The sequence below is a fragment of the Lynx canadensis genome, chromosome B4, assembly GCF_007474595.2.
Source record: "Lynx canadensis isolate LIC74 chromosome B4, mLynCan4.pri.v2, whole genome shotgun sequence".
Taxonomy (NCBI): Eukaryota; Metazoa; Chordata; class Mammalia; order Carnivora; family Felidae; genus Lynx; species Lynx canadensis.
The window spans coordinates 129,053,663-129,079,780 of record NC_044309.1 but is presented as its reverse complement, the minus strand read 5'-3'; the positions used below and the strand labels follow the sequence as shown (position 1 = coordinate 129,079,780).

At 46.7% G+C, this 26,118-nt stretch overlaps 1 protein-coding gene across 4 annotated transcripts in view; it reads right to left on the bottom strand.

Annotated features, from left to right (window-relative positions):
* HMGXB4 (HMG-box containing 4) overlaps positions 1-24,231 on the bottom strand; it is a 30,084-nt gene extending 5,853 nt beyond the window's left edge. Inside the window, exons 1-10 of one of the 4 annotated variants that reach the window (XM_030320502.1) lie at positions 24,057-24,120; positions 22,539-23,536; positions 19,521-19,619; positions 18,724-18,872; positions 18,431-18,509; positions 16,703-17,658; positions 5,199-5,280; positions 4,139-4,203; positions 2,308-2,413; positions 1,690-1,859 (exon numbers count right to left, since the gene is read on the bottom strand). In XM_030320502.1, coding sequence (XP_030176362.1) covers positions 1,690-1,859; positions 2,308-2,413; positions 4,139-4,203; positions 5,199-5,280; positions 16,703-17,658; positions 18,431-18,509; positions 18,724-18,872; positions 19,521-19,551 — 1,638 coding nt within the window. In that variant the 5' untranslated portion in view covers positions 19,552-19,619; positions 22,539-23,536; positions 24,057-24,120. Of the gene's footprint in view, positions 1-1,689; positions 1,860-2,307; positions 2,414-4,138; positions 4,204-5,198; positions 5,281-16,702; positions 17,659-18,209; positions 18,325-18,430; positions 18,511-18,723; positions 18,873-19,520; positions 19,620-22,538; positions 23,537-24,056 lie in introns of those variants that run through there. The other 3 variants (XM_030320501.1, XM_030320500.1, XM_030320503.1) reach the window with 3 other exon arrangements.
* Positions 24,232-26,118: the final 1,887 nt, after the last annotated feature.

The window sequence follows — 26,118 nt, the reverse complement described above, 5'->3', positions numbered from 1 at the left end:
TTGAGAGAGAGAGAGAGAGAGAGAGAGAGAGAGAGAGAGAGAGAGAGAGAGAATGAGAATGAGATCACGAGACGGGGAGGTGCAGAGAGACAGAGGGAGCTCGAGAATCCCAAGCAGGTTCCATGCTGTCAGCACAGAGTCAATGCAGGGCTCAAACACACGAACCATGAGATCACGACCTGAACTGAAATCAAGAGTCAGATGCTTAACTCAATGAGCCACCCCCGTGCCCCTTAATTGCTAATTATATGTATGTTCTATCTTTCCAGTGAGACTGTAAGTTTCCTGATGATCGGAAACCATCAGGAAGCAAGTCAGATTTTCTACTCTCACAAGTTTTGTTTTTTTAAATAAATGTTTATTTACTTTTGAGAGAGAGAGAGAGAGAGAGAGAGAGAGAGAGAGAGACAGAGGGAGGGAGGGAGGGGATGGGCACAGAGAGGGAGACAGAGGATCTGAAGTGGGCTCTGTGCTGACAGCAGAGAGCCCGACGTGGGACTTGAACTCACAAACCATGCGATTAAGACCTGAGATGAAGTCAGATGCTCAACTGACTGAGCCACCCAGGTGCCCCTATCCTCACAAGTTTTTGAAATAATGCCTAGGTACTCAACAAATAGTTTCTAAACTAAATGGAAATACCAGGGGAAGTCTGGAATACAGAAGGTGCATAAAACAAATCATTTTTATTTCTAACTCTTTAGGAAATTGAGAATGATTAAATATGAAAAATAAGTAAGGATCCCAGAACATTTTACTCTTGAAGTATCTACATCCATTTAAATATCTGAGTCTATATGAAAATACCTCAGTTGTTTTGAAATCTGCTAAGTTATTAAAACTAGCCAAAAACCTTAGGTAACCTTCATCTTTTGTGGCCTTTGGCATTTTATTTGTTGAATAACAGTTCAACTTCCACAGAGAAGCAAGTGAATAGTTTTATATTCCTACACTGATTTTTATGGCTTTAGTAGTGGAGACTGATTTCTTTGCTGAAATGTCCTATCAGGACCCAGTGGAAAAGTGAAATACTACACGACTGGGTTAGCCAAGGGGGTAATATGATTAGAAATTGAATATGGTAATAGAAATGGAACATGACAGCTTTTCAGGTTAAGTGATTTTGAAATTGAAGCTTAAAAGGACAAAGATCTCCCTAGGGCACACAGCACTGTATAATTCAAGCACGCAGTAATAAAGAGCTTGAGAACCTCAATTTCCCTATTTGCTACTTATTTTCAACGAAGTAGAGGGAGCCTTAATCCCCTGTACAATTTACTCTATTTAAGACCTTACTGGAATTGTGCAGAAAAATTGAAACTCTCTTAGAAGTACCAATGATCAAAACTTCCATGGGATTTGTATTCACTTTTTCCACTGCATTTTTAAAAAATCAAAATACAGGATTATAGATCAATTGTATCTCAATAAAAATTGGGAAAAAAAATCATAGAATACCTAACTTCTTTTTGTGCCATTGTTCAATAGGATGGGGTAAGGGTAGACTTTGACAGCCAGTAGATTCCTTATCTCTAGGGGTTTTCACGAGGATGTATCTTGTCACTCTGTCCTTAGCACCTGGCATAATCTCGCACAAAAGAGTAGTAGTTGCTCACTGGGTGCACATGGAAGGAGCAAACAGATTCACACTGTATCAGAAACTGGAGCTATGCTTATAGTGCCACTCACCTCGGTTTCTTGCAGGCGGTGTCCAATGAGGCTTAGGGACTCTCCCAGCAGCTGTAGATGAGCAGCGACATCAATGGGCTCTGTCTCAGGGGCTTTGGCTGGCGAGGCTGGTAACAGCATGGTGGTGGGTGGGGATTTCTTCTGGGGAGACAGTACTCCTGCAGAGGAAGCTGAGAACAGAGATGAAATAGAGAGATAAAGCTTACCCATGGCCTGGGACACCACAAAAATCTTCTTCCTGATTTCCCCCCGTTACGACCTATACCAGGCCTTAGCAAAACTGTGGACTGTGGGCCAAATCTGTACATGTTTTTGCATAGCCTGTGAGCTAAGAATGGCTTCACATTTTTAAATGGTTGTAGAAAAAATAAAGGAGAATATGTGACAGAGAGTGCCTTTGGCTCACAAGATCTAAAATATTTACTCTCTGCCCCTTTTTAGAAAAAGTTTGCTGACTTCTGATTTATATTTTCTAATTTTGTTTTTTTTTGCAATCTATAATATTCAGTGATAATATGTGGGTATCAAGATCTGCTTCTGATACAGGCTGCACTCCCAATTTCCTGGTTAGGAAGCCAAATTCACCATGCTCTCAGGAAAAGAGGTCGGAGCCCCTACCTTTTACTTTCACGGGAACTTCCGAGCAGGAGGCTTTTCTTTTCACAGTTGTAGCTTCTGCTTTGTTCTGTTTGTGTTGCAGATACTGAGCTTTTTGCTTCCAAATCTGCAATCAGATCAGGGCAAAGCAAGTTACGATAAATGAATCCGGACAAAACATACAAGGGAAAGCAGTCATGGAAGGGGAGAATGAAGAAAAGAAAGGGAAAGGAAATCCTGGAGGGGGGCAGACAGAGGGTTGATGCTAACTTTTTTTTTTTTTTTAAATGTTTATTTTTGAGAAAGAACATGAGTAGGGGAGGGGCTGAGGGGGATGGGTGGTAGAGAGGATCTGAAGCGGGTTCAATGCTGATAGCAGTGAGCCCGATGCGGGGCTTGAACTCACGAACTGTGAGATCATGACCTGAGTGGAAGTTGGATGCTCAACTGACTGAGCCGCCCAGGCGCCTCTTAATACTAACTTTTACGCTGAGGGTTACCAAACAGGCTTCAGATGGTGACTACAGTGATACCTAAGTACAGGACTACAAACGTTCCTCCATGCTAATGGTTAGGTCTCAGAAGAGATTTGAGATCACTCGGAGGTCGAAATGGAAAATCATAGGGTAAACACCTGGCTCGGTATGATGTCCATGTGGTCCAAATAGTTCTTCTGACCTGCTGGTTGGCAATGCCAGTAACAGGATGACAATGACACGGAAAACAGAAAGTAAAGATAACCTACCCAGGTGACAATAATTTCACTGCTTCACCCAGATGAGCTGTGCTGTAAAGAAAGACGGTAATTCTAGTTCCTAGACCAACCTTCACATCACCCAGTTGAAAAGTGACTGTGAATGATTCCAGTAGAACTAGTTATCATTGTGTTGCCGGCTTCCTGATAGGAGGGTATATTATTTGGTATTGGCTGATGAGGATGATGGCCTGCAAGCCACTCACCTAGTAAACACAGCCCATATTTTTCTCATTTGCAGTAACCATGATGCAGATGACCTTCCTCAGTTCTCGGACCTTTACTGACCAGTGGCTGTTGGCAGGAAAGGGGTCTGATCTTAGATTCTCTTTTAACCCTTCATCACTCCCCAACTCAGATCATCTTTTGGCTCAAATGGAAGGCTGCTGGAAAACAACTAGATGAGGCTAGAAAAGATAGCCTCCCTGCAGTTAAATCCACACTAGAGTAAACTGGCACCAGCCAGTGTTAATGCCCTCTGCCAAACCATTTTCTTTTTTAATTTTTTTAATTTTATTTTATTATTATTATTTTTTTAAATTTTTTTTAACGTTTATTTATTTTTGAGACAGAGACAGAGCATGAACGGGGGAGGGTCAGAGAGAGGGAGACACAGAATCTGAAACAGGTTCCAGGCTCTGAGCTGTCAGCACAGAGCCCGACGCGGGGCTCGAACTCACAGACCGCGAGATCATGACCTGAGCCGAAGTTGGCCGCCCAACCGACTGAGCCACCCAGGCGCCCCTATTTTATTTTTTTTAATGTTTGTCTTTATTTTTGAGACAGAGAGAGACAGAGCAGGAGCAGGGGAGGGGCAGAGAGAGAGGGAGACACAGAATCCGAAGCAGGCTCCAAGCCCTGAGCTGTCAGCTCAGAGCCCGACGCGGGGCTCGAACCCACAAACCGTGAGATCATGACCTGAGCCAAAGTCAGACGTTTAACTGACTGAGCCACCCAGGCGCCCCTGCCAAACCATTTTCTATTGACCTATAATTTTTTTTCACCATTTTCACTGTTGGCTTGATGGCCTACAGAAGAATTACATATTTTGCAAGGCACAAAGCAATGGAAACTGCGTTCGTAAGAAAGCGTACTTACCAGTTTGTCTTTTTCTGGCAACTGCTTCCACACCTCAGCCAGTTTTTTACTAAGTTCCCCAAAGTCTGGCATGAAAGGGTAAAAAACGCGACACAGTAAAGGTTGGACTATAAATCAAACAGAAGATTGATAAGAGCAAAAACTAGAAGGATTTCCCAGCTCAGATTTAAATAGCACAAGGTTCTTTCAGAAAACCACACTAAAACCCCAACACTTGTCTTGATTCTTTTCTCTAGGGAAGGAAGGGGCTACTGGGTGGTCATGAGATAGGCTCAAATTCTCACACACCTGTTCTCCAGAGATTTATCCCTTCAGCCTCTTTCGGGGGCCTTTCAATTTGACCTCATTATACAGAGCTTATCAACTTAGGTTAAAGAAGATGTGTTGTGTAGAATTTGATAGAAAACGTTAGATTTTTACCAAGTTTTGAGAGCGGAGAGCCAAAGAGGAATCTCCCTCGAGCAGCCCAGAAGCAACCCTTGAGAAGTGTAACGCTGCCCTTCCATCGGCACAGCAAGGTCATGCTTTATAAAGCGCTCCTATCTGCTACGGTGCTTCACGTGGGCCTCACAACAACCTCGATGAGAAGGTTGTGAAGCCACTGTACCCATCAGGCAAATGAGATCTGTGGAGGTTACGTGACTTGTCGAGGTCTGTGGCAGAGTGTTTCTCTCACCTCGCTAACTTCTGACACAGAGACAGACAGAAGCAATGCAAGTCGCCTCGCTGTAACTCACACCCAGGGGCCAGAGGGAAAGGTCAGCCGGGGAATCACGGCAGCGAACAACTGCAGGTTTATGTGCAGGGCTCCCTAACATTTAATTTTATTCAGTGTCCCGTTTTCTCATTTTAAGGGATATAAACAGAAAGCTTATCTGTTTTAGGGACGGGTGGACTAAGACAGAACCTAAAGTGACTTCAGAACCGAGGGGGGAAAAACATGAGCTTTGTGGTATTTTAGTACCATAGGAAGAAGCTGCCTGCTGACTGGCTGAATTCACTGCACTGTTTCTGAGATAAAGATGGACAGAACAAAGCTGAGGATGAGAAATGTCCTTACCTATACCTGGATGGTCAGCCACGATGGTTACACGATACTCTTTACAGAACACCTGGTAGGCAGACATGTTCTTCTTTTTTGGCTGGTGCCACGTGGAAACAGAACAGGGGAAGACTTCATTAGAACACAGGTTGAGCAACCCTGAAGCCACGGTTACAAAACAGGAAAGAGACCTATACTTTTTCATCTAGGGAACAGTTCGGAACCACTAACCAGCTTCCTAAACAGGATAACTTTTAATTATATTTCACTTTTAATGATACTTAGTATTTAATACGTATCAGCTTTACTTTTATTTTAAAAGATTTTAGTTTTTAGTAATCTTTATACCCAAAGCGGGGCTGGAACTCACAACTCCGAGATCGAGTCACGTGCTCTACTGACTGAGCTAGCCAGGCACCCCCAGTTTTACTTTAGAAGGTAAAAACCACATGCTAAATCATTTCTAGATCTTTCAGGTTGTTGCAGCTACTTGATAATTACTTGTAAAGCCCTTCACTCACCTATATACAATCCCACGTTATGTGTTTGAGAACTCCGTGCTAAGAAAATCTTTGCCTCTCCTGGAGTGTCTATTTTTCTCATCTTTGAAAAGAAGAATCATATTATTTCCCTTTACTTTGGGACCAGAAAGCCAAGAGCCAAATCTGTTTGTTTTGTTCCTCTGGTTTTGATTTCTAGTGTTATAATTTCCCTGATCCTGCTTTTCCTGTTAGTTGTAGTTTATCATTATTTCATTATTCACATTCTTGTGGTCCAATGTGGGAAGCAGGTAAACAACTGAAAACAATTCTTTGGTAGTCAATGTAAGATGAACCTCTCTCACTTCAACAAATTGCTTTGTGTTACTTGGAGCATGTTTATTCTTTACTGCATTGTGATACCTCCACAAGCAGGGAGGAAGGAGTGACAGGACTTAGCAAGATAATGTGACTAAATAACCAGAGCCTGGGCTTTGGATGCTAACTGATGCAGTTCAGAATCCTGACCACACTATTTGTTAGCAACACAAACTGCTTCATTTCCCTGAGCTATAGTTTCCCTGTGAGTAAAACTTGGATAATACCATTTGAACTCAAAGGCGGGAATTAATCAAACAGTATGTGGCACTTCAGTAGGTACGCAGTAACGTTATGACAGCATCACTTCTGTGGCAGGCAGAATTCCAAGACGGCTCCCAAGATTTCTGCCCCCTGGTGCACATGCCCCGTATAGTGCCATCCCTGTGAGCGTGAGTAGGACTGGTGAATGTGACGGGCTATCATTCCCGTGACTGTTCCGTTGTATGGCAAAAGGGACTTTGCACACTAGTTTAGGTCTCGTTGAATCTTAGTTAATCACAAGGGAGACCATCCTGACTCAGCCTGACTTATCACGGTCAGTCAGGTGAGCCCTTGAAAGGGATGAGACACAACATCAGACACTCTCCTACTGACCTTGAACTTTAGGAAAAGAGGTTGCCATGAGTTCTACAACTATAAAGAATGGAATACTGCCGACAACATGAACAAACTGCCAACAACCTGAAGAGGAAGGAGCCCTCGCTCGCCTCAGGGAAGGACCCAGTTCTGGCCCAAACCCTGATTCAGTGTTGGGAGAGACTGAGAGCCCAGCTGAGCCCTATCTGGACTTCCGAGGTACAGAACTGGGAGATAACAGAGGATGTCATTGCACACTGCTAAATCTGCGGTAATTTGTTATGCTCCTATGTAAAACTACTATAAGTTCTTTTCTATTCCCTCTGTATCTTTCAAAATAGAAGTTGTAGCATCCAAAAGGCCAATACAAGCTTTTTTTAAAAATAGGGAATTTTGGAGAAGGATAATAAAGTGAAATCATCTGGCCTAAATCAGGTAAAGAAAATAGCAGCAAAGCCTTTACTTTAACAGTTTCATTTAAATAGTGAAGGTCCTATTTTTAGTATTCTACTGGTGAAGACAGTCCTGTTTAGAGACGCGACATAAGTGAGTTCTGGGTGCTGCGTTTGGTTAGTAATTTAGGAGCAGCTTCATATCCCCAAATGTTCCAAGGTTTTTAACTAACGCTCCCTTCTTTCAAATCCCCCTTTATTGCGCCCCAGATACAATGGAGGGGCACTACATAGACAGGAGTTCATGTAAGTTCTATATTTGGCCATTTATGAGAGAGAGAGAGAGACAGAGAGATTTTGACTGATTAGTTGGGGTGATTCTATGCTATGAACCTATTCCTTGGAGCGAGTGTGACAAAGAACATACACCTGCTTGTCCTGGAGAACTCCTGTATGTCTCTTTCAGTGTGCACAACTCACTACCCAAGTGTGATTCTGACACGTGTAGCTAACATAATTGAAAAAATAATAATTATGGCTTCTGAGCCTACGCCAATGACTTCACCTGGTGCCGAGAAGAACCCAGCTGCACTGGGCTGACGTTCTGTTGGACCCGCAGTCTGTCAGCTTTTGGTTGTGAAGCCAGCCTTCCTGAGGGGTTTTCAGGGAACCTGAACTACTTACAATTCCCACCTTAGGTGCTGACCTTAGAACCTAACCACTGTGCAAAATGCAACTCCTGTCTGTAGACCTAAAGTTCGGAATTCAAACTTAACAAACTTTTTCCAGGGCACAAAGATTTTTCTAAATGTAGTTTAGTAGTTAGAAATATACAAATAATGGATGATCTCTATGCACACAAAATATTTCCATGGGACTCAAGGCCAGTAATTCCACTCTAGACTTCCTAATGCAAGAAAACATACACTATTGCAAGTGGATCACAGTGGTTACATCAGGAACAATGTTGACTCCCCCTAATAAAATGTTAGTATTTCAAAAACTTGGATACTTTATTATTAGTAGCAGATGACTGCCAACAGATCCACTAAGTGTGACTCACAATGTTGTAATTTTGCAGCCATAAGCTCCTTTTAAGTGTTTGCTGACATGTATCGCTGTATCAAGACCTTTCAAAGAGTAACTTTTTTTTCCTTTTAGAAAGAGAGAGTGCGAGTGGGGGAGGGGGCAAAGGGAGAGAGAGAATCTCAAGCAGGCTCCACGCTCAGTACCGAGCCCAATGCAGGGCTCAACCTCATGACCCTGGGATCTTGACCTAAGCCAAAATCAAGAGTCAGACACTTAACCGACAGATCCATCCAGGAATCCCTCAAAGAGTAAACTTCTTAATGCTTTTTATAAAGTAGTCATGTTTAACTCCTTTGGGAAATAGAACTCTTTGACAACCTGATGAAAATCCCTCTTCAAGTCCACCCAAAACTCTGGTTTAAGAACTTTTAAAGGCTAAAACACTTGGGGATTAAGGCAAAACATAACTTGTGAATCTTAAAAATAAAACTTGGCTTTCTTCTGCTGATGACAAGAACACAAGTGCTTCATTAATACTAATACCGTATAGGAGGTGCTGTAGGACAGCTTTACCTCTAGAAACTCACTTAAACCTTGCAACAACCCTGTGAGGTAAATTCCATTATTACTGCCATTTTATTTAAAATTTTTTTAACTTTTAAAAGTAATCTCTCTACCTAACATGGGGGTCCCACTCATGACCCCAAGACTGAGAGTTACATGCTCTTCTGACTGAGCCAGCTGGGCGCCCCATTCCTGCCATTAAAAGAATCCAGAATCCGAAGCAGGCTCCAGGCTCCGAGCTGTCAGCACAGAGCCTGATGCGGGGCTCGAACTCATGAACCGTGAGATCACGACCTGAGCCGAAGTCGGACGCTCAACTGACTGAGGCAGCTGGGCGCCCCATTCCTGCCATTTTAAAGATGAGGAAACCGAGATGCAGGGTCAGACATGCAGGAGTGGCGGGGCGAGCGTCCAAACGCAGCCGGTCTGGCTTCGGAGCCCGCGCCTGTAACCACGATACCACCTGATGTTCTCCTGAACTAATTTGACCGAGGTCCCTAAATCTGATCTGGCTAAAGGAGAGGGTACCAGAGAAGTAAGGTTTCACAGCAAAGCTTCTACCTGAACCATTCTGAATGGAAGTCTTCCTAAAACGCGCTCTGCACTTGCGCCATCTCTCACGGCGCACCACTGGGTGGAAGGCAGACATCCTCTCTGTGTAATGGAAGGAGCACGGGCCCCACAATCACAAAGATCGTGGGTTTAGAGTCCCGCTCTGCCCCTGAACAGGACCGTGCCCTGGGCAGGTTACTTCGCTCCCTTGAGCTTGCTTTTGGGAGACGGAGAGGAGAACGTCTACGCCTCACCGGGTTCTTGTGGAGACTCACCGAAATACCGCCGACGAACGCCTGGTGCAGCGCTCGGGACGCATTTGAAACCACAGCTAGACTCTTGCGGTCGTGGCTTACGCTCGCTCCCCCAGCTCCACCGCCCCGTCCTCGGAGGCAGGTGCAGCAATGCTTCTCCTTCCACACGGTTACTCCCGACCTTCTGCTGCCTCCACCTCACACACGCGCACACACGCGTGCGCACTTCTGTGCTTCTCTGAACATCCTCTGCCTCCTGGCATCTCAGTCTCTTCAACGCATCTTTCACCCCTCGCCTGAAAGCCCACTCCTCACTTCCACCTGATAATTCCTAGCTGGCCCTGAGATCTGGTTCAGATGATACGTGCCGCTGGAGGGAACCTTCTCTGGCACCCCAGGCTTCCCCCCCGTGCTCCCTCGGCACTCGGCACGTGCCTGCAGGGGGGCTCGACGCACTGAATACTTTCCGACCCCTCTTCCTACACCCAAAGCTCGGAGTTGGCAGGACGCTGGCACTGCACTTACTCATCTTTAATCCATAGCACCTGGCGCGTGCCTGGCACAACTTACGTTGTGCAGAATACGTACAAGATGGATAACAAAGTCTCAGGACTGTGTGCCAAAGGGGAGGAGTGTGAATCCCCTCCACCCCCTCATCTGATTTTCAGGGCACCCCCACACGTGAGGTGGGCCAGGTATGTTCGCTCTTCTGCAAAGAACGGAACAGGGTCAGGGAGGTCCGGCGACGCCTCTCTGGCCAGCGTTCCTTCCCCCGCCCAGGAAGCGCTCCAGTGGGCTGTAGGGTGCTGGCTTTTGCTCCTTGGAAACGCTGTTTTCTTTCTAGACCTTAACTGTTGCCCAGACAGGTGGGATAACTGCAGAGTCTGCTTCCTATCAGGTGGGTGTTATATTATGAAGCAAAGCCAAAGAAAACCATAAAAGCATTGTCTCCTTGCTTCGTCGAGGTCATGTGAAATGACCGGTTGAGAAGAAAAGCTTAAGAAAGATGTTTTCAAGCTTACTTTCTGCTTTTGAAGAACTTAGGACAGAAGCAACGGCAAGTGCAACCGCAGCTGTTTCCGGAGCCGGGCCTGTGCGGAGCATGTTACGTGTATACACAACTGCGTTTTACAAGCGAGCAGGGAGGAAGCATCGCCAGAGAACACAGCTGGTTAAGCAGCAGACTAGAACAAGGACCCAGGACGGCCGCGTGTGAGCCCAAGCTGTCTGCGCTTCATCACATTCGACTTACAAACAAGGTCTGTACATCTCAGTGGGACGAATCTCAGACACTAGTTGAGACGCTAGCCGCCGCATCGGTTTCCTTTACCCCAGAACCTACCGTTGGCTGCGATGAAGGCACATGGCACCGGACAACCATCTCTTGAGGCTTCAGAAGGGCACGTGGTAAGAGTTGAGAAAGTACAGGCCTGGGGTTAAGGAGACCTATGCTAAAATCCTTGTCTTGTCTTCTCGGCTTCTCCTATCAGTCAAGACAGTCCGAGAGGTCAGATGCCTAAGAGACACTGGCGCACGGCAGGCACTCAGTAGAGGGCAGCGGCTGACTTTTACCATATCGATGCTGTTCCTCAGCTTCAGTGTCAGCAGCGAGAGGACACACGCAATGCCACGAGTCTAACCACGGCTCAGACTTCAGTGTGCTACTCCATCAGCAACAACGCCTGAGTGAGCCAGACACAAGGCCACCTGGCTGGCCTCGGCTTGCTTACAGGAAGTATGAACATTCTGGAAACATACAGATAACTGAAGGCGTGCCTCTGGAGCGGCAACATCACAGATATTATTCTGAATGGCAGCGAATGGGCTTTTAGTGATTTAGCAAAACCCAAAGTAAGGTGTCTTTGAAACGTTACCGGCATAAACAAGAGCTTCCCCTCCATGGGATGATCCCAGGGGGAAATCATCAAGGCATTACCAGATGACTTTGCTACCCCTTCTCAGAAAGCGGGATTCAACAATGAGCCAACGCACAAGCACGCAAACACGACAACAAAAAGCCACTCCCCAAACACAGCTCAACACTGAGAGTGTGACCTTCCACCGGAGACAGAGTTCAATCCCCTGGTTTGTATCAAGACTACCCGGTGAGAGTGCCACCCCTGCTGCCCTCGCTTCTCACTCCTGCATGGACTCCCACTCTCCCTGCCGCACTTGAACTCCTCCTCCCTCTAGTGGGAGTCCAGTCTACTCCCCAACGGTCTGCTCTTCACTTCTGCCACGCTGACCCCTCTCTGGTTTCTCCTCCCACACAGTGGCCCCCTCTGCCTTCTCCGGCGCCCCGTTGTGCGCACCGTACCAGATTCTGCTCTGGGCTCTCTGCTCAGGGACCTCATTTCTTGTGCAGGAGCGCCCCACCCTCACCCGAGCCCCACCTGCTCTGCTGAGCCCCAGCTCTTGCGTGTCTATCGCTCTCTGGAACTTCTCCGGAGAGGACATTGAAAACAGCTCCTATTGAACGCTCACTAATGTGCAGAGCCACAGTTCCCAGACTTAGCTGGGTGCCCACATGGCTTTGCACATGGTACTTGCTTTTTATCACAGCCATCACAGAAGACCAGCTTCGAAAAGACGGGGCATTATTGAAAGGAATGTCGTGTGATAAGACGTAGCAACCATGAATTACCTCGAGCTAGTAGTTCCCAAGGTGTTTGACAGATGTCCCACACTGCTGTTTCTTTTGAAGTAAATGTAATAAATGTAAAATATCCAGGGGCACCTGGTTGGCTTAGTCAGCAGAGGATGTGACTCTTGATCTGGGGGTTGTAAGTTCAAGCCCCATATTGGGTGTAGAGGTTACTTAAAACTCTTAAAAAAAACAAAAAAACAACCCAATGGTGCCCCTGTGGGTTGGCTGCCTTTTACATGTATTATTACCTCATTTAACCCTTAACGACCCTATCAGGTAGGTCTGTCATCATCCACACCTTCTTTTAAAAAAAAAAAAAAAAATTTTTTTTTAATGTTTTTATTAATTTATTTTTGAGACAGAGAGAGACAGAGCATGAGCAAGGGAGGGACAGAGAGAGAGAGGGAGACACAGAATCTGAAGCAGGCTCCAGGCTCTGAGCTGTCAGCACAGAGCCTGATGTGGGGCTCGAACTCACGGAGTGTGAGATCATGACCTGAGCTGAAGTCGGACGCTCAACCGACTGAGCCACCCAGGCGCCCCACCATCCACACTTTGTACGTGGAGAAGTTATGTCACTTGCCCAATAGCACACAGCTTGTAAGTGGCAGAGCCAGGCTTTGAACCCAAGTGGTCTGGCTCCCCAGCCCACACTCTTAGCCTTGAATCGCTTCACGCTTATATCTTAAAAAAATCTAAACCTGACTTATCTTCTCCCAAAACAGCCATCCTTCTTGCTTCTCTACTTTTGTGCCAGTGCTGGTCATAGGATCCGAGCAGAAAGTGCACAGAGGCTTTCCGTGTTTCTACCACTGGGAGAGCCAACCTCTGCTCGCTGTAGTCTGGGGGGACGCTATTCCTGAAGCTTTCCTTTTGATCTCTAGGTGGACTTTTAGTTCTTTTCTATACTGAAATAAAACCCGGGAAAGGAATTTTTTTTTTTTTTTTAAACTCCACGAGAAATTTTTATGCAGAGGTCAGGTTTAAAACAACATGGTACGTGTTCCATAAGTATTTGCTGGATAAATAAATGATTACATTCAGAGTATGACTACTTCAGGTTTGGATAGTCACGATCAAATGCTGATTCCTAATACGATTTTTGCTGTAAACTACCGTTCATTTTTTACTAGCAACTGCTAGCCCCGTGGGGGAATTATAAAGAAGTCCTACACTTGAAGAGATTATAATTTTATTTTCCAAGGCACCCAGGTTCAAAATCTTAAGGGACATCTTTACCCTCATTTATGTTTCCGCCTTCTCAGATCCAAGCCCTGCTGCCAGACCTTATCGGTTTTCCCTTCAGAGTCTCTTCTGAATCTCTACCAGGCTTTTCCAGTACCCCAAACCTTGGACTGTAATAACCTCCTGCATGGTCTGTCACAATCTCTCCTTGGTCTCACCCACCTGCCGCCACGCTATCATTTTCTTCTTACACGATCATGTGGAGCATATCTAAGTCCTGCCCATAAGCCCGAAGTGCCCGTTGCCAAGTCCTTAACTAATTCAAGATTCTTACAATTTGCTCCTGACCCACCTTTTCAGTACTAGGTCTGCACCCATTTCATTCACTTTACATGCATCACAAAATGCCTACCAAGGGCATTGAGGAGACGAAGGGGACGGTAAGGTGACCACAACAGCCCCTAAGGAGCTACGGCACCCTCAAGGAGCTTACCGTCTTTAATAGGGGAAATGGAATACATGCATAGAAAACCCGAACGTTAGGGAAAGTTAAGTGCAGTGACTTCCCACAGCCAGCTGGCAGGGGAAGTCACAATTGTGGCCGGAGGGGCAGCAAGTCTTGGAGGAGGCGGTACTTGATTAGGTCTTGAAGGGAAGGCAGAGCTTCAGTATGGGAAGGAGAATACGGAAGATCACTACAAAAAATGAGCAGAGGAGTAGAGGGAAGAATGTAGGGGCCAAGAATGGTTTCCCCACAGTGCATGTAAAGCCGACTAAGGGGGACAGCTGAGAAGGAAGGCTGAAGGCTAAATCACAGACAATTATGATGCTTGGCCTCGGGTCTGGACCTTGATTGTCTACTCATTCGACAAGCATCTATGGACTAACTTTGATATTTAGTCATTCAGCAAGCATCTATGGACTAAATACAGTGGGCCAGACTGCGGGTTCAGTGCTAGGGATGAAGTGGAGAGCGTGACAGACAGGACCCTGGTCCTCTCGGAGCTTAGGGTCGAACGTGAAGGTGGGAAGGATCCACTGAAGATGCTGAACCAGAGGACTGTTGGCATCAAAGTGGTACTTAAGAACATTCTGGCATCAGGGTGTAGTAATTGCATGGGAGAAGAAACAGAAAGGAGGCCATTTACTGCATTACGTACAGGGAGGGATGAGGTCCAGGATGGAACAGTGGTAACGGAGGACATAAAGGCATGGGGATGATTAAGGAGGAAGGATATCGGGCACAGTCCTTGAGTGGAGCTACAGGAGAGGGAAAGCAGGGAGGCGGAGATGCAAAAATGCACCATAAGACTGGGAAGCAACCAGAACAGTGGGTGGCTCTGGGGCGGGGACCGACAGGCAAGGGGTACGCGAAAGCTGTTTGGGACGATGGGAATGTCTGTCTTGACAGGTGTGGTCACACAGGCGTATGCATTTGTCAAAACTCACCCAGTGGTAGACTGACCCCATGCACATCTGCACGTAAGTCTACCATGAAAAAAAAAAAGTCCTGAAAACAAATATTGAACTTAAGTTAATGACACGCAGGCTGAAGCGTTCAGCGATGCGATGTGAGAGATCTATAATTTACTTCAAAATACTTTGTAAAAGATGGATGGACAGATGTCTCATGAGGGAGACAGCAAGATAATAACTACAGAATCTCACTGGGTGGCATATTGTGCTCACTGTACCATTTCAAAGCTTTTGCTTTAGAAAATTTCGTAATAAAGCGTCAAGAGAAATGACGCAGCATATAGTTTTGAGTCTGGGCTGACTGGAAGGGCCCAGAACACAGAAGCAGATGGAGGAGGAGATGCAGGTTTGGGCGACGGGATGATGAGCTTAGTCAGTGACGTGGGTCTGAGGGACCCAAGGCATCCAGGTGGCAATATTTATCAGGCAGTTAGAAACACAGGACTAGAGTTTGGTGGTTTTGCTGTGCTACTTCCTAAACGTCTTTCTGCCACCTTGGATGCCTTTGTACTGAAATCCTTTTTCTTCCGTTAAGCTCTGACCACCCTGACCTCCTACGTTCAGCACTGTATGATTAGTTTATGGCACTGTCATACATCACTAGCGAATGGAAATTCTCAGGATAAAGGGCATCTTACACAGAATACATACGATTTCACGAAGCAATTTGCAAATAAATGAATAAAACCTGACCCAGTGTCTGACTGTGCAGCTCTTGACGCGCACACTGATTCGTGGCTCGGAAGGTACACTTTTGTTTTTCATTTCTGAGATATACACACTTCAAAGCCACTCTTTGCAGTGGGAAACATGACCCGTACCCGTCACAGGTTGAACTGAAGCTCCCATTTCCAAATTCTTAAATACCTGATTTTCTCCTTTTTAGCAGCTTCTCTTTCAGACTTTATCTGACATTTCATCTTGCAGAACTCTAAACAAAGGAAGCCAATGGTTGTCCTCGGGTGGCGAAACTAACCTTTCTGAGCTTCTTTCTACGATTCTCGATTTCTAAATTTCTGCAATAGCAATTACTTTGATAACAGGGGGGAAAGGTTTATTTTTCAAAGAAAACCTGTAATGACATAGTCACCAGCCCCTACTGTACAACTGCTAGGAAGTTTTTCAAGTTGCGGGAAAGAAGTTAAACCAAGCTGGCTGATTTCTCATTCCTGTCTCCTCAGCAATCTGTGGGCTCCCTGAGGTCGGGAGCTAGGTCCCACTCAGCTCTGCTCCTCTTAACATGAACCACAGCACTGGGCCTGGTAGACAGCAGGCGCTCACATGGTGAAAGAACACACATTTGACACCAGAAACTGGAAAGCACAGTTAGTGGAAAGCCATTCCCTTATTCTGTTAACCTGGTCATTATTCTTCTCATTTTGAAAATCTGTTTCTCAAAGTAAGCTCACAGAATACCTCTGGTACCTTGAGTCTCTCTCAACTGCCCCAGGCAGCCAGTGCTGCTGAGTGAAAGAAAGTGGGTTTGGCTCCTTCCGTGAATTCCAATTTCAAGGGTGTCCCTAACCCTATGCCTGGCACAATGGGAGAACAGCTCCGTTGAGAAAACCCATGAATCTGGGGCGCCTGGATGGCTCAGTTGGTTAAGCATCTGACTTCCGCTCAGGTCATGATCTCACCGTTTGTGAGTTCAAGCCCCACATCAGGCTCTGTGATGACAGCTCAGAGCCTGAAGCCTGCTTCAGATTCTGTGCATCCCTCTCTCTCTCTCTGCCCCTCCCCAACTAGTGCTCTGTCTCTGTCTCTCAAAAATAAATGAACGTTAAAAAAAATTAAAGAAACAAAACCCATGAATAATCAAGACTGCTCTTATTTTCGCATCAGCCACACTTGGCCACTGGTAATATTTTACATTTCACGCCATCCCACCGGACGGGGCCACACTCCCCACGGCTCACCTCAGCTGCCGAATTCCAAGTCCGCTTACTACCATTGTCACTTACCCACCGCACTTTAAAGAATGGTTTACCTTTTCTCCTCTCTCTCTCTCTCTGTCTTTCTCCTCTTTTTTCTTCTTTTTCTCACCATGCCCGTCCGTGTGGAGGCTGGGCAGTGTGGGGGGAGGGGCAGCCGCCCCAGCGTGCGGGGCGCTGGGAGGAGGGCCGGGAGCCACTGGGGCCTCTCCCGCTGCTGTGGCCGAAAGTCCCGAACTTCTCTTGGACTTGGAGTGTCGCTTCTCTTTATGCTTCTCCTTGTCCTTCTTCTTTTTGCTCTTCTTTGACTTCTTCTTCTTCTTGACTTCCCGGTAGGAATCATCTATCACTAGCTCCCCAGCCTCTAGCTCCCCACCAGAGGACGAGTCTGATTCTACCAGAATAGGTTCAAGTCCTGAAAGATCAAGGTTAGCGCTGTGGGAGTCTGGGAATTGGGAGGCGTCCGACCCACCGCCTTCGGGGCCAGGAGAGGAATGTGGGTCCGAGGCAGACTTGTGCTTCTTCCGGGCTGTTCTCAGAAAGCTCTGTAACTCGTGTCCTAGGAGTAAAGCACCTTGCTCATCCCGAGCTGATTTCTTAGAGGATTTTTTCACCGTCGCTTGTTGAGAGGGGTACTGAAAAGACTCCTCATCAACCGAGCTGCTTCCCTTCTCCTTTGGCGAGAGAATGAGCTTCATCTTTAAGCCATCGGGCTCCCGAAGAGTCAGTGTCTCTGTGTTCACATAGAGCGGTTTCATTTTTTTTGATTTGTGGGAACCGCCATCCTCCAGGGACAGCTCCCCACCGCTTCCACTTACTTTCTTCCTGTGGTGTTCCTTTTTACTCTCTGAATGACTTGAAGAACTGGAGGATTTCTCCCCTGTCTTTTTGGAGGGCTTGGAGCCTGTTGCCAGCGGGGAAGTGATAGCTTTCAACAGATCCATGGCTGTATCGGCAGACTGCGGGCTGGACTTCTTCTTTTTCTTCTGTGACGATTCCAAAGACGAAATATCTAGAAATAATCGAGAGAAGTCACGTCCACACGACAAACCAACTTCCAACAAGTTTCCTCTCTCACCCAAAACACTCAGCTAACACGAGCAAGAGGCTAAGAGAAATGATTTGAGGGGGGACCCTTCAACTGATTCCTGATGACGCCCGTGTGCTTCTTGGCTTGGTAGATTCTGCCTGACCCCGGACACAGTTCTCACCACTAAAGTCGTTTCTCTTCACTGAGACTTCACGAGCAACCAGAGAGAGCGGACCCAGAAGAATGGACTAAGCTGTGGGATTATGAGTAGTCACAATTTGGGTTGCACTGCAGACAAGAGTGTCATCTGTTTCTGTGTTCAGGACAAGCCCGTTCTAGTAAAGGGTTAGTCTCATCAGCTAGGCGCGTAAGAGAGCTAAGAGAGGCTGGTCTTGTGAGTGGATATGCACTGCACTGAGAAGTAACCCACAGGTGCAGGCCCGAGGGCCCGGGACTACATACGGCAGAAGGGATGCTAGGTAACAATGGGCAGAAGAGAAGTGGATGATTGGGGGGGAGAAGGAACCTGGTACCTGGTGTATCACAAATGAAGACTGTTCTTCTATGCTGAATCCTCCAAAATACCAGCCCTCCACCTCTCTCCTCCTTCACACTGGTTTATCGGCACTCAGAACAAGAACCACTGTCCTGTTAAATAGGCCACTGAGTCAGCAACATCTGGATCCCTTTCCCCTACCCCGACTCCAAGAACCAGTGATGTGTTCATCCCACCTGCTGCCCCTTCCCTCCTCACCTCCATGGTAGTAATCATCGGAGGAGTGCTTCCTCTTCTTCTTGTGCGTGTCCGTCCCCAAGAAATAAAGTTCGCTATCCTGGAATTGAAGAGGAAGAAGAATTGACCAACGAATAAGACGGGGCCCGATTTTGTTCTTTGATTTCTGACTTTGGAAAACAAAGTAAAATACGGGAAGTACTACGAATGGGTGCCAACAATGTTTATTTTAAGATAAACTTCTTTCTTCAAGTATGAGGAAATAGGATGTGAGACAGTTAAAAGCTTTCCTAATTCAAATGTGTAGAATTTACCTTTAACTTCTTCTTGGAAGAATTTCTGACCTGAGCAGCGATTTCTTCCTCTTCCCTTAAAAAGTCTTTGTAAGAACGTTTCTTTTCTCGTTGGCTTCGGCCAGCAGCTAGTCCTGTGTCCTCAGAGCTGTGATCACCATCAAAGCAATCTAAAAGCCGGGTTCATTTGGGAAAGGAAATGAGAAAGATTAAGTAAGTGGCAACCAAGTCACCACATACGTAAGGCAACAGGCCCTCCGTTTCCAAGTTAAAATGTTTCAAGAAGCCCACTGGAATACGGGGCTAGGATCCAAGGGGACAAGTGTATTTCTTGATGACCTGGCTGCAAATACAAGAACCAAACCTGAAGAAACAATGCTTCCACGCTATGCAAAGCCCAATGTGCATCCTCAGACATGGTTTCTTAGTTGTGATTTGGCAGGTGGACACAGACTTGCAGAGGTAAGGCTGAAAAGAATAAGGATTCATGCGCTGTGCTGCTCTGTGGGAGTCCAAAACGTGACTCCTATCCCCAGACTCCTGCACATGGAGCTGGCAAGGACCACGAGTGCTGCAGGGGATCACCCCAATAGACTAGAGACTTATATTTCAGACTCTCGTGTTGGAACCCTGTCCTGGTTTTCGCATCCATGGGCCCAGTTGGGGGATGTTGTGGAGGCTGAGTGTCATTAATACTGCTCTGGGCCAGCACTTGGGAGTCCAGGCTGTGATGGCCAGTCCTGGTCTCTATGTCCACAGGCTGCAAGGATTGAAGAGGAAACCCCCTTTGGAATGCTTCTCAGATTAAGGGGTCATACCTTCTTTCTTCACGGAGTCATCATAAGCCATGGTGGTCCTGCAGGGCCTTTGTGAATGTGTCACTGTGTCCAGGCTCCTTCCCGTCTACAGGACCAGGTCTGAGAAACAAAGAAGGAAAACCCTCCTGTAATGCGAAATCACTGTGGAGAAGCAACCTTCCAGATGGAAATGCGTAGTGATCCAAGGGCAGACTGGAAGGGCAGCAAGAAATAAAGGAGTGTCTCGTCACCTCCTCATTCTGCTTGTAAATGTATCGGGGTTGAGACTGCAGGAAGTGTACTGGGCTTAATTTGATTTGACTTATGAGTTAGAGTTGTGGTTTGGTGAAGTATATAAAATACCTCCCACAGAATAAAAAATACCTCAAAATTAATGAGAATTTCTGAAATGCCAACAGGACTGACAACGCCGAGATGGTAAATACTGACATTAAGTCAGAGGGATAGGTTCACAGTTATGAAATGCACAGATAAAGCAGGATGCAGAGGAAGACAGATTACAGCAAACATTCCAAACCATAAAGTCCTACCATGCGGATTGGCAACAGGCTAAAATCTATCGTGTTGCAGTTTAAACAGAAATGATAACTTTACAGTGTAATTTTTTGGTCTGCATTTTGTTGGGCTATATGAATTTGCTCAAAACTGCAGAGGTATAAAAATAAGTATACTTCTTATATTGGTTGGCCACATGACAGCTTTCAAGGCTATCAAGCCTCTGTTAAAGGCTAGGTGGAAATAAGGAAGAATTCGTTTGTCCACTGGCGGTGAAGTTTTTGTGATTAAGATTTTTACTGATTTGAAAGTTACTGTAATGTAAATGTTCTAAGTATTATCCTGAAGACGTTAAACTTTTTCTGGCATTCACGTTTATTCGTCTACTATGACTTTGACAATGACAAGCTGTAGACTGCACTCTAGGATAAAGTTCTTCAAATACTTTAAGGACAGGTAATGTCGCAAGTCCTGCAGGAAGTCTTTGCAGGAAACTTAAAAATGACAGACTAAGTATATCAAAAAGTGTTCTCATCCAGTTAGTGAAATGCTTACAAGGTGACTGGATTGGCTATTTACTTAAATTTCATTTTATTTTCATTACTATAAGGGGATTGAGAAATGCTGACGGGCTCTCTGGTGAGACACTGCCAATCCCTTAGGCGGGCATGGGCAATGCTGAAGTGTGTAACTTTCGTGACAGAGAATCTGATTAACAGGGGGAACTTTCCTAAGTTACATCGAAGATAAACGAGAAGACTTAATTGCACGAGTCAGATAAAGTACAGTGCGTACGTAGACAAGCCTAAGTTGAGCGTACAAAGAGAAAAAGCATTACCAAGAATGATTTACAAGGAACATTCAGAAAAGTAACACAAAAAAGTACTTCTCCACTTCCCTGAGGAGAATGAAGAATGGAGTTGGTCAAGGTCAAGAGAATCTAGAGTGAAGTAAAGAAACCAAATCAGCTGGATTATCTGAGTGATAAACTGGAGAACTGCTTGCTCTGAGGGCTTGTCATAGGAAATGAAGGGGCTATAAGGTCAGATCTCATGTAGAAATATGAGGCAACTTGCACCACTAGATTTCCATGTTCCAGTATTCAACTTTCTCAGGTAGAAATTACCGCCCTCCCACCTGTTGGGATGAGCACTGGGTGTTGTATGGAAACCAATTTGACAATAGATTTCATTAAAAAAAAAGAAAAGAAAAAAAGAAATTACTGCCCTCCCCTCTCCACACAAGTGGTGCAGACAGCAAGCGGTAAGGCAAGGGGGAACGTCCGAGGGAATTACGTCCATTCATTTGAAAACAGTATACCCTCTCACTGGCACTAAAATATACTGAATTTATCAGAAAAAAAGATAAAGGTCCCGTTAGTTTCCACAGGCTGGTAATGCCAAGAAATACAGCAACTTGAGACCTGGAGTTTTAAATGTTTTTCATGCCAAATGAATTTTGGCTAAGAATGTTTGAGAAATAATAAGGAAAAAAATCTTAAACATTCGGGATCATAAACATGGCCATCAATTTGTTGTCAAGGCACTTCTGCAGGCCCTGAGACGTACGGGCAGGCCTTCTTTTTAGTAACATCAAAACTAACATAAACCAGAGTGGAACGGTCTAACAGTCAAAATGGGAGTAAGTACCTCTGAAGACAGTATGAGAACACCACGATGTGACTTCAGAGCTGTGAGAAAAGTGTTCGTGGTCTCTTAACTGACTGCTTTGGAAAACAACCAGTGGATTTAAAAACTTGTGAAAGGGAACAGAAAATTAGGAGCTGATCCTCAGAGGCACGGGAAAATACAGAAAACACATGCTGGTATTGGCATGACGTATTGCAATTAGGCCTGCTCCTGTTTAAACTTTCAGAGAAACGCTGAAGAGCATTTTATACATTACAGAATTAAATAACCCGTAGAGAGAGAGAAAAAAAAATGAATGGGACCTGAAGGCAAGGCTGATTCACTAAAGAACTGGAATAGTCAAGAGCTTAAAAAACTTAAAACACAGTGAACTCTGTTGCTCACAGCTTGGGCAGATTGATGGACCTTGCGTTTCAAGATTCTTTAAAATCAAGGTATTATTGCAGCTCAGGGGTTAGTTTGGGTTGCTGACTCACAAAGGAAAGATGAAACCAGATAAAGAAGTCTCAGGCAATAGTGTGGAAGAAAGGCAGAGTTAGGACAACATTTATATAGGATCAGATGACCCCTCGATATTCCTTCCAGGTAATCATTATCCACGATAAATTCAGAGTTCAGGGTTAGGCAGCAGATTGTGGGACTAACGGAAGTGAAAAATATTATTAGCCTTGATTTCCACGTTAGAAGACAGAGGCCATAATTAACATGAAATGTTGGCACAACGAAAACAGGTGTTAAAAACCCATTCTCCTGAATCCCATCATTTTGGAGTTTACGGAATTCAGTGTCGTCAACTTCAAGAGGCAGGGGTAGTTTTATAATTATGTTCTTCTCAGTGTGCTAAGAAATGATACTGTAAGTGAAAGTTCGTTACTTAATGTTGCTTATTCTTATTTTGCAGGTCCAAATGAGAAGTATTGAAACAAAAAGTTTCAGAAGGTGATTTTTTTTTTTTTTTTTTTTTTGCGGTAATCTGAGCCCCAGCGATCGTTGTGAACAAATTTCTTCATCCCAGAACGTGAGTACTGAAAAAGAGGGAACAGAGTAAGGCCCTCGATCCGAGCAGTGAGCGAAACGCTGAAATCCGGGTCTAGTCCGCGACGACAGCCATGTTCAAGGGTCCCTGTTTTCTTCCAGCCTTCCTCCAGGAACCCAAGTGGCCGGTCAGTGCAGGAAAAGGAAGGTGCTTTGCCAGCTGTTGCCAGTTGCTGAATTGCTACAGTTGTTTACTTCTAGGATAGAGCAGGTGCTGTCTTGTCATTTTTGTGGAGATCGCCTCCAAACTCGGAACGCAGAGACTCCGAATTCCTGCCACTCCCTTCTCCAGGAACCTACCTATGCAGCACTCACAGCCCCTGCCAGCTCTGGAAACTGCAGAGATCCCGACAGCCTGGGATGGGGACTGAATCCTCTCATTGCAAGGGAGCTGAGCGGAACCACGACCACCGCACAGATCGGCTGACCACACACATTTCCAAAAAACCACCAGGACGAATTTTGACAAGCTTTGTCCAATCAAAGGCTTTCCTTTGACTGAGGGTTTGTTTGTTTGTTTTTTTTTTTTTTTTTGGTTCTGCTATAAGGGGACATAACCGGCCACCAGCTTAACCGGCAGAGGGAGGGGGGAGAGGTCGCTCCTCCAATGCATGATATAAAGTGAACATATACAAGTAACAGCTGCGGGGGGACACGGGCCTTGTACGGAGAAGATCGCACCCCGAAGGCACGTTCCAACTGGGTCGCCCGCAAAGAGGACCCAGAACACCGGGTTATTTATACAGAGAGCCCCCAGGACCACCCTTTTTGCGGTCCCCACGCAAACCAATGGGATTCTCCCGGCAGTTTTGCAGCAACAGCTAGTTCAACAAAGCTCTGTGAAGAGGAAAAGAAGAAAGCTCCTCGCATCCTCTCCGCCGGCTGAGGGCCCAGCCCTCCCGCCGCCCCGGCCCCGGGGCTCTCTCGCCTTGACAGCCCGGGGCCCCTGCACCCCGGGTCCCGAGCCGCGCCGCGGCCCCGACCCGCTCCCCGCGGTCCCGGCGGCCTCCGGGCGCCCCCGAGGGCGGAGACGGCCCGGGCAGGGGGAGGGGCGGCCCCGGCCCGCAGGCCCCTGGGGCGGCCGCACGCCCCCTCCCGGCCCCGCAGCTTTCCCGCCTTCCCCATTTGAACAGCTCCCGCCCGCCTTCCTTCCGCGGCCCGCTCCAGCCCCTTCCCGGGGGCGGACTGCGGCCGCTACTCCAGTCCCCGGCTCGGCCCCTGGGCTAGGCCGCGCCGGGCCTGAGGCGCCCCCGCGGCGGTGTCGCGGGCCCAAGCGGCGGGTGGCGGCGGGGCGGGGCCGCTGCCGCCTCGGGGAGGGGGCCCAGCCCGGCCTCGTGGGGGCTCCGCTCGCCGCTACCTTCACTCGGCTCGCCCGGATCCCGCCTCAGCGCCGCCGACCGCCGCCATCTTGGAGAAGGAGAGAAAAGCGCGAGCGGCCAGGGAGCCTCAGTCGAGCCCAGAGCGCAGGCTCCGGCTCGGGAAGGGGACTCACGCTCCTGACGGAGCGCCGAGCGCATCGAAAGAAACGCGCTACTGGCTGAGCCCGGGAGCTGGGATTGATTGAGAAGTTGCCGTGAGCCAGGCGTGGGCTCGGAGCTTTACGAACGTTATGTCACTTAATCCTCGCTGCATCCCTGTGAGGTAGGTTTGGTCACATTTTGCGGATGAGAAACAGGCTCAGAGAGGTTAAGTGGCTTGCCCAACCGTGCACAGGTAGTTGGGGGAGGAGGCAGGTACTACTCCAACTCTTGTGAATCGGAATGAGGTGAACTTTCTGCAAGACTATGCCATTTCCTTCGAGATATTTTTGTGCATCAGTGCTGTTTCTGCAAACCCTTGACCGTGCAGATTAATAGTGCTTATTGGGAATTTGGCACTTACGTTTGGGTGCTTGGCATATTTCGGAAGAATGTATTTTTCTAACAACGAACTGTAAAATAATTTACATGGTGAGCCGTCATCTGCGTTTCTTCTCACATATTATTTGCATTTAAAAGTTGGAAACAGTCTTCAAACAAATGAAGAGACGCCACACACAGGAGAGAGACAGAGAGGGAGAGAGGGTTTTTCTGATTTGCTCTGAAGAATTTGGACCAATAGGTAGAAACTGCTGTGTGAAGATCTTGGTTCAATATGAAGACAAACTAATGTTTCTAGAGCAGTTCAGTCGTGTTTGGCTACCTCGTCAGATAGTGAGTTCCCCATTACCAGAGGAATGCAAGGAGAGCTAGTGTCCTAGTTATTGAAGAATGGAGAGAGGTTAGCGATCTAGGTTGGGTCGTAGAGTCGTGAACCCCATGACACTCTGCAGAATTACGTGTTTGTGCACATGCGTGTTTTTCTGGGTTTAGATCCTATCAAAGATTAGGAACCCTCGTCTTCCTGGGCTTTTGAGTCCAGAATTAGAAGGGCTGCTCGCAGGGGTTTTAATCATGCTGCTCGCTTTGCGGACTTAGACGTTGAGATGAAGAGAAGCAGATGAGTTGGCTCTTGGTTCGGTGCTCTTTTCACCGTATGATGCTCTCTCTCCCTCTGCACTGAGTTGAATGTCGGATTCCGTTTATTTTTTTTTTTTCAACGTTTATTTATTTTTGGGACAGAGAGAGACAGAGCATGAACGGGGGAGGGGTAGAGAGAGAGAGAGGGAGACACAGAATCGGAAACAGGCTCCAGGCTCCGAGCCATCAGCCCAGAGCCCGACGCGGGGCTCGAACTCACGGACCGCGAGATCGTGACCTGGCTGAAGTCGGACGCTTAACCGACTGCGCCACCCAGGCGCCCCCGGATTCCGTTGAATCGCGGCCCTTCACAGTCGTGAGATGCGAGATGTTCAAACACCTGAGACAAAGCGGTTGAATGTATTCCCCAAACGTAACTGCGAATAGTTAATAAAACTGCCATCATGGCCCCATCCTGCCCATCAAAAAGATAGTCAGTGAGTTTCACCAAGAGTTATGGGATTGCTCTTCTGGGACATCTGGCCTGACATTGGGCCTCCCTGTGAGGTATTTAAGCGCCATGAGAATGTACTTTCACTCCTGTTCTTCAGGGTTGCTCAGGATGTTTTCGGCTGGAAGGGACGTAATCCCAATTCAAAACAGTTCACCAGAAAAGGAGACTTTATTGGCTGACAGCACTGAAACGTCTGGTACCTTTGGGCATGGCTGGATCCAGGGAGGAACTCAAGTTTCTGGAGAGAGGTTCTTTCCTCTGGGTTGGCTTTATTCTCAGGCTGCAGGTGATGAGTCCACCTCCAGGCTGTATCATCCTTGCTACGGGCAGTGTCCCTGGGTGGGGACTTTCGTTTACCCGTTTGTTTTGGGAGACTCTCATTGCCTGAATTAGATCATGTATCCAAAACAGAAAGCAATCACTATGGGCAAAGTCATGGGGTATGCTGATTGGCTAAATCAGGTCAC